The 9,080-nt window shown below is 40.3% G+C and overlaps 1 protein-coding gene across 1 annotated transcript; it reads left to right on the forward strand.

The window, feature by feature from the left end:
* Nucleotides 1–601: 601 nt before the first annotated feature.
* On the forward strand, nt 602–1,033 carry LOC137816595 (uncharacterized). The gene has a single exon (XM_068619795.1). The coding sequence runs from the start codon at nt 602–604 to the stop codon at nt 1,031–1,033; it is 432 nt and encodes a 143-aa protein (XP_068475896.1).
* The last annotated feature ends 8,047 nt before the right edge of the window (nt 1,034–9,080 follow it).

Below are 9,080 nucleotides of genomic sequence, written 5' to 3' on the forward strand. Positions count from 1 at the left end.
CCGCAATAGTAATGACAGACCTTCCAATTCACAAGGTCTTACAAAAGCCAAATGAGGCAGGCATAATGGTACGGTGGGCAGTAGAGCTATCTGAGTTTGACGTACCGTATCAGCCTAGAGGTCCCATTAAAGGCCAGGTTTATGCTGACTTTGTCGTAGAGATCTCCTCGATAGCCACGCACCAAGAAGGAGCAGGTTTCATATGGGTGCTCTCTGTGGATGGTTCCTCAAACCAATAAGGTAGTGGGGTTGGTGTCATCTTGGAAGGACCAAATGGGTTGCTGATTGAGCAGGCCCTACGATTCACTTTCATGGCCAGTAACAACCAAGCAGAGTATGACACCCTGATAGCTGGAATGTTGTTGGCCAAGGAGATGGGAGCGAAAGGTTTGCTGGCAAAGAGTGACTCTTTGTTAGTCACAAGTCAGGTCACGGGGGAGTACCAAGCTAAAGATCCTCAGAGACACCTCGAACTATTGCGGACAATATGGTAGAAGTCCAATAGATCAGCACATCAGTAGGGGTGAGGAGTAGTCATCGGTCATTAACACAAGAAACGGTAAAAACACCCAGAGTAAGCGTGTACCCAGTTGTTGGGGAGATGTCGTCGCATGTTCACCAAGTTGAAGCAGGAGAAACTTGGATAACACCCTACCAACGCTATTTGGCCGATGAAGTACTCCCGTTAGAGCCCACAGAAGCTAGAAAAATCAAGAAAAATTCAAACAAGTACACCATGATCGACGGGAAGTTATTCGAGCATGGATTCACCCATTCTATCCTAGTGTGTGTAAGTGGCAAACAATGCACGCGCATTATGGCAGAGCTGCATGAGGGGATATGTAGTAGCCACATCGGCGGCCGATCTGTCTCATCAAAGGCCATTCGTGCAAGATATTACTGGCCAACCATGAGGGATGATTACACCAGGTATGCACAGCAGTGCAAGCAGTGCCAACTGCATGCTGACTGGCACAATGTGCCATGGCTATTCCATACTTGGGGGATCGACATTATGGGTCTTTCCCTTTAGCAGTGCGGCAGATGAAGTACCTCATGGTTGCCATAGAGTATTTCACAAAGTGGATCAAGGCTGAGCTAGTGGCCAGATCACAGCCCATAAGATCCATCACTTTGTATGGAAAAACATAATATGCCGCTTTGGAATCCTGAAGAGGTTGGTGTCTGAAAATGGTACCCAGTTTGCAAGCCAGCAATTAGGCAAGTTATGTACAAAGCTGGGAGTGAAACAGGTGTTCACGTCAGTTGAACACCCGTAGACAAACGGGCAGGTCGAGTCTGCCAACCGAGTTCTGCTCAGAGGTCTAAAGAGAAGGCTAGACAAAGCCACGGGAACCTGGGTGGAAAAAGTTCCTAGAATTGTGTGGGCTTGGTGTATGGCTCGGACGCAATGATTCTAGTAGAAATCCAGGAGAACTCACCGCGTTTCCAGAACTTCATGGTCAAGAGTCCAATGAAGAGAGAAAAATGAACCTGGACCTACTAGATGAAGTAAGGGAGGAAGCAAGGATTAAGGCTGAAGCCTTGATAAGGTGGGTGGAGTACAAATACAGCTCCAAGCTGAGACCTCGGCAGTTCCAGGTCACCGACCTGGTGATGCGAAAGGCCCACCCGTACCAACTAGAGAATAAGCTATCTCCCAAGTGGACTGGTCCTTTCAGAGTGAAAGAAGTCCTTGGGAATGGAGCATACAAGCTCAAAATCTTGGAAGGTGGCGCGATCCCTCGTACTTGGAACGCGACCAATCTTAAGTTTTATTTTAGTTAAAGATTTTTTGCATTGTACACGTTAAGGGGACACTCTTTTTCTCTCATAAGGATTTTTTAACGAGGTCACCCAAATAAAATTTCAGTTATTCAGTTAAGAAATATGTGTGCATTGTAGTTAATGAACCTCTCCCTTGAAGTGATACACCAAGAGCGGAGGTAGTTTGGTTCCCCAATGAGCCCCCTTTTGTGTAAGTTCACCAAGGCGAAGAATAGTACGGTTCAACCAGCTAATGAACCTCTCCCTTGAAGTAATGCGCTAAGATCGGGAATAGTATGGTTCCTTGGTGAACCTCCCTCTGGCGCAAGTTTACCAAGACTGAGAAAAGTATGGTTCAAACGTTAAAGGCTTGTCCCTTGCCTTTTTATAGCAAGGTCGCGGTCAGTTATTCAGACCTGCCCCTTGACTTTGTACAGCAAGGATGAGGTCGGTAAGACCCGTTCACTCGAGTTAGAAACACCAAGATGGGGGGCAGTATGGTTCCTTGGGGAGCCTCCCTCTTGTGTAGGCACTCTAGGGTCGAACAACATGGTTCATCGGTTATGTTCACCCTTACCCTTGTGATGCAGGGTCGAAATCGGGAGGATACACTTTCCCCTTGTTAGCAAGCCAAGGTCGAGAGCGGCGTGGTTCACCAATGTTACCAGCAAGATATTCCCGTCAATCTGAGGGGGGGGTAGGGACAAGATCAGCAAGAAGCCTTACCTTGCAAGAAGAAGATAAAAAACAACAAGAGGAGTTTATCCTCGAACAAAGGTTGAGCCAGTTAGGGGATCCGCGCACGCATCATCAGTGCCTTTTAAACAATGAAAGGCAAGAGATGAAACATATGAGGTTAAAGTGTTACCTAACGGGTGAACCTATGTTGAAGCCGCGAAGTAAGCAAGACAAAGGCAGTTCAAGGAAAGGCATATGCTAAGGAATATTTATATAAATATTTACAAAGGCATGAGTTATCAAGAAGACGAAATTACAAAGATTGCTACTCTCTTGGCACGAGTTGCCCTTCAACGACACACTTGGACTCAGCAAAGGGGGAAAGATCCACCTCAGGATGCACGCAGGCAAACTGAGCTATGGCGTCTTGGAACCCCTCGTCGTAGGCATCGGCGACATCGTTGTTAAGCTCCTCTTCGGTCTTCTTGAAGAGCTCGATTTTCTCAGCAAGCTCCCCCTCCACTTGCCCCAGCTGGACCTCACGCTGGGTGGCCCTCTCCTCCAACTTGGCCATTTTGGCCTGCATCCCCTCGACCTTCTTCTCCAGGTCGATCACCTTATTGTGAAGAGGCAAGATCTTCGCTTCCATTTGGACGGCCTCATGGCTCTTGTCAAAAAGAAGCTTCTTGACGTCCTTCTCGGATTGGCGAAGGCTCGCCAGCTCCTAGTACAAGGCGGTCTCACGGTTGGAGAAGGCTTTGGTTTTGAGGGCTAGCTCCTCCTCCAGTTTCCTCATCTTAGACTGCAAGTCTTGCGTTTCTTGCGCCTTGATCAGAGCGAGGTTGGATGCGACAAGGAAGTCTCCAAGACCCCAGGCCACGCGGTCTTGGAGAAAGTTGTCCTCCAAGCTCTCTACCATCTCTTGGTCTTGAAAGCGTTTGAGGGCATCTTGGAGAAGGGCAGGGAGCTCGGGAGGAGGAGGTATTTGTTGGCCTCCGGGGGCACTCTCCTCCCCACCTTCATGAACAATAAGGTGGCGCGGGGAGGAAGCGCTTGGGGGGTTATCCCTGAAGGTTGGAGTGAGCCCACCAGACGTAGAGTGAGAGGGCGCCACGACTTCGCCCACCCTCTGCCTCTTGAAGACGAGGGTCGTGCAAGTGCCCTCGTCCTCCGAATCGACGGCCACCACCCCTTTCTGCCTGTCGTCAACAGGGGCTGGTTCAGTTGTATTGGGGCAGAGGTGGCAGAAGGTGGGGAAGTTGCGGGTGACGAAGTGCCCACACCAGCAACGAACGCCCTACGCTTAGCAAGCACCTCGGCCAGCTTTTTCTTCTTGTCCTTGTTAAGGCCCATGTCTGCACAAAGACAACGAATAACAACGAAGGGTCAAGACATGTAGGTAACAACGATAAAGCAAGTAAAGGGGTAAGCAATGATAAAGCAAGTATGAGAAGGGTACCGATATAACTCTTAAGGGCCTTGGGGCTAAACTCAAGCTTGAGCAGCTCCAACATGCTAAATGGAGTGCAAAGGCCAGAGAGGAGGCCGCATACTTCCCGCTCCTGGGGAAGAAGGTCCTCAAGACACTTGGGCTTCTGAAGGTTAGGCTTCTCCGCCCATTAAAGAGGGAACCCATCTAAGAGAGTGGGGTCCCTCCGATTGCTCCGCACCTTGAAAAAGTGCTTCTTAAACCCCTTTAGAAGAAGAAGATGGTGTGACTCGACAAAACCAGAAAAACAGAGACTCGAAGCGTAAAATAGGGGAAATGAATGTGTAGAAAACCTAAATGCAGAAAACATAAACAGTCTCAGGCAGTTATAAGCATGTTATAGGCAGCGGAATCATAAAGCAAGACAAATCGGTGAGTAAAAATCATACCTTTGAATGAGTTGAGGTTCGAAGGTTTGAAGTTTCGAAACTAAGAAGAGAGAGCGTTTCGAAGAAATGCTTAAGAAGGTTCGCATAAGTGAAAGTAATGAAATAGTGAAGAGAGTGTAAGGGTTTAAAGGTTTGAACAGTGCACGAAGAAGTTTGAGCGCCAACAAGTCCCAGTCGTTGATCTTGCCACGTGTACGCTGAGTTAGAAAGTATGGTAAGATGTCAATTCGGTGTATTGTTCACATCCCGTTACCCAGTGCCACGTAGGTCGCCCAGCGCGATCACTTAGTCTTTTCGCTGAAACAAGTTACAGCTCAAGACTGGGGGCTTGTTTCCCAACCGGTCCTCGGTCATCGACACCATTGACTGACCTCAGACATCGCACACCGATGCCTGATAGTGGAAGGGGGCCACATAAGGTGGGCCCCAAACGTACCTATCAGAGGATTGGTCAGTCTTCGGACATCGGTACTATAGACCCCGATGTTGGAGATCGACATCGGCCCTCGCCAACAGAGGGAGAGATCGGACATTGGCGGTCTGAACGTTATGTTGGGCCACGCGAGGTGGGCCCTAGAATTATCCTAAGTCAACAGTTAAAGCATCAGATATAAGGGAAGCTTAAGTCACGAGGGATCCATGCACGTGGTGTGTATAGCGCATGCAGGTGCGGCACGTGGGAATAATACTTGGAGGTGCTAAGGACCATTAGGGTTAGGGTTTCCAAGGATTGTTGCATGCATGACACGTGAATACTTACGGCACCGTAGAAAAAGATGGCGCCAGAGATTAGGTGCACAAGTTGGTACCCAGGCGACCACACCGTTATTCGTTGCACTCTAGTTAAGGGAAGTTCTATGTGCCAGATACGCTAAGATTATGTAAATAGCGACGCAAGGACGTTTCCCAAGGAACCCTAGACAAGGGTAACAACACAAAGGTAAACCCTAGTTTCAACCTATATAAAGGGTGTCAAGAACCCTAGCAAGGTACACAATTTCTAAGACTAAAACTACTTTATACACTTGGTGTTTCTTTGCCCTAATACTAACTTGAGCGTCGAAGTGCAAACGGCCATCAAGACGCCCTAAGTCTTTGCAGGTGAGAGATTCTTTGATCAAGAACGTTTTAATCTCAGGCGAAGATAGAAGGGTTGAAAATTGTCGTTCGAGTCAACCGACAACACGAGTCAACCGCATGAACAACTATTATTATTAAGAGTGAAGAGAACTTTAGGAAATAAATTCATGTTTTAAAGCGTCTGTATTAGAACTAAACTCATATTTTAAAGAGTAAAATTTAAAAATAATATTAATAACAGAAACCGTATACTAATAATAAAATATAGAGATTACTGAAATTCTTTTTTCCTCATACATTAAAATAGTACAATATAGACCAAATAACTAAAGAAAAAAATAAAATATGGAATCACATACTCCATATTCGTTATTTGTATTCGATATTGTGCTTTCATTTTTATTGGTGTGAAGCTTTTATTGTAAAGTATTATTTAAATTAATTAAATTTTATATTTAATTAAAATTAAATTAAATTTAATAATCGATTTTTATATTTAATTTTAATTTTTTTTCAAATCAAACTGATTTTATTAATAATTTTACATATTAATATATATATATATAATAATAATAACTATTTTAGCAGGTGCACTCAGAAAATTTCGTATTTATTTAAATAAACTATAAATTTATACTGTTAATATAAATGTATAAATAATGACATTTTTTATTTAATTTTTAATATTAAACATATAATGTGAATGATAAAAAAAATGCAAATACGCAAATGCAACAACGATTATATTTATGTTAGTAATAATAATAATAATAACATTAATATAATAATAAAAATAATAATTGTAATATTAATTATAATTAATAATAATAATAACATTATTAATGATAATAATAATAATAAAATTAGTAGTAATAATAATATTATTATTAATAGTAATAATAATAATAAAAAATTAATAGTAGTAATAATAATCACACTAATAATAGTAATAATAAAATTATTATTAATAACAATTATTATTATTATTATTATTGATCATTAAATTGTCTTCATCTATTGGTTACATGTTCTTCCATGTACTCATGGACCTAGGTTTTTTTAAATGTTTATTTTTTTCATAAAAAAACACAAATGCATATAAAAATATCAAGAAAATATTTTTGAAATATTTTATTTGGGCCAACAAAAATTAACCTTGGAACCAATTCTTCATGCACCTTCATAGAAGAAAGATAATGAAACTTTATCATTCTCTTCATCTTCTTTATTGAGCACCCTTCTCCTTCTCAACCGCAATAACCCAGACTTTCAATGTCATTGTCGAAATAGCTCTTCATCTCCATCGTCACCAACGTTGTTGCCCTCACCTTCACCATCTATGCACAAAAGTTGTATTCTAGATTCTAATAATCCAAAATATATTTTTTGTGCATAGAAGACGAAGGTGAGGAACTACTGCAGCGATGACACTAGAGGTGGGAGGTGATGACGCTAAAGGTAGGGTTTCTTGTGACGGAAAAGGGGAAGAGGAGTGCTCAATGAAAAACATAAAAATGAGAATAAAATTGTCATTTTCTATCTTCTATGGAGATGCAAGAAGAAAGTATGGAGGTGGGAGGTGATGATGTTAGAGGTAGGGTTTCTTGTGGCTGAAAAGGAGAAGAGGGGTGCTCAATGAAGAACATAAAAATGAGGATAAAATTGTCATTTTCCATCTTCTATGGAGATGAAAAAGATAGTATGGAGGTGGATGAAGAATTGTTTAACCTGGATCCTACATATTTTCAGTTCTACATAGTTTTAAAAAAAGTTAAAAGAATTTTGTGTTGATATTTTTTATAATTTTAAAATTTTATATATTTTATATATTTTAAGCTTTTATTCTTTTTATAATTAACTTTATTTAGAGTATAAGACAGTGCTAACAACTATGCTTAATGTATTTACAAATGACATAAGTAAAATAATGTAAATTATATATCAACACTGTTAACGGTTTGTGTGAATTTTATTTAAGAAAAAAAAATTTAATTTTTGTCAAAAAGAGTACAAAGTGATGCATATGATCATACAAATATTTAAAGCATCGTATTAAATATCAGATGACAAGTCTGGATACAAATATATAAAACTTATTGTCAAAAATTATTTTTTTATTTTACTTTTTACAAAAAAGTTTGGTGATGGTATATAAAATTAGGTGGCAAATTGTATAAATATTGGGCCAAACGAATTGGCCCAAACTTCTTTAAGAAAATAAAAACTAGTGGGTCTATATACAAAAGGGAGTGAGAAATAGCAAAATTTTGTGCCAGTCGCATGGGCCTGGAATTTTCATAAAAATAATCTTTCTTCATGCACGTCCATAGCTTTTCCTGACACCCCATAGATCAAGCGAAAAGATAATTTTATCTTTAAAAAATGCATTCCAAATTGAAAAATCCAGAAAGTATTCCTGATTTTAGAATCTGGAAGGTATTCTAGATTGTAGAATCTGAAAGGTATTCCAGATTTTACGATACGAAAGGTATTTATGAATATGAAAATACCTTCCAAATTCTATAACCTGATGTTGTTTTGGGATCATCAATTATGGAATGAAAAATATCGATAGAATAAAGGGTATTTTTAGAAGTATGGGGTGTCTGAAGAAACTATGGAGTTGCGGGAAGAAACAGCCTCAGAAAAAACATGGAACATAAATATAAAGATGTGGGTGGCAAATTGTAGAAATGCTGGGCCTGATGAATGGACTCAGATTTTTGTAGCAGACATGTTGTAGATATAAAAAGCGAGTGACAAGTAATAAAAGGCTTCTTCTTCCTGCACCCTTACGTTTTTCTTCCTGCACCCCCACAATTTTGTAAATCCCAAACTGACCTTCACCTTTTATTTGAAAAAACTAGAGTTTTTTAGGTTACCGGATATCGGGATCCGGGAGTGTGCTACGGATTCATCAATCCAGAAGTGATTCGTGTTCTTTTTCAAATAAAGGTGTGTTTCGAAAGCAACTTGTTAATTTTCAGATTGCTGAATTTGGAAGTCTAATTTTTGTTACGGATTGATGGATCCGGAAGATTACCAGATTCATCAATCCAGAATATTTATGGATTTTCCAATCCAAAATCCAAAAAAATAAATGCAGATTTCCCATTATGTAAAATTACCGAATTGCATTGTCCGGAAGAAGAAAGAGTAGTGTGGATTTTATGTGTATTTTGGGGTTTCTAAAAAATAGTAAGGATATTATTGTCTTTGCATTACATTGTGGGGGTGGAGGAAGAAAAATGTAGGGGTGCAGGAAGAAACTGTCATAATAAAAATGTGGGGTCAAAGAGACCTAGACTTTTGTAATAAAAATTAGTCAATTACTTCCTACACCATATCACTGCACCCAATTATAGGGGAAAAGACAAAAATACACCTAAAAAAATGGGGTACATACAAAGTTACATTCTGGACCTCCTTTCCAAAACACGATAATCTCTTCCAGATAAATTTTTCTAGAATGTATTATTTTCAATTCTGGAATTTTTTTATTCGAAATGGAATTTTGATTTTTTGTTTCCGGATTTTTATATCCAGAACACAATAATCTCTTCTGGATCTACTTTTCCAGAATGCATTATTTTCAATCCAGGATTTTTATTTCCAGAATAAAGGGTATTTTTGGAATTTTTGAAATTGTGTTGGGTGCAGTTTCAAAAGTGTTGGGT

The sequence above is a fragment of the Phaseolus vulgaris genome, chromosome 10 (genome assembly GCF_000499845.2).
Source record: "Phaseolus vulgaris cultivar G19833 chromosome 10, P. vulgaris v2.0, whole genome shotgun sequence".
Classification (NCBI taxonomy): Eukaryota; Viridiplantae; Streptophyta; class Magnoliopsida; order Fabales; family Fabaceae; genus Phaseolus; species Phaseolus vulgaris.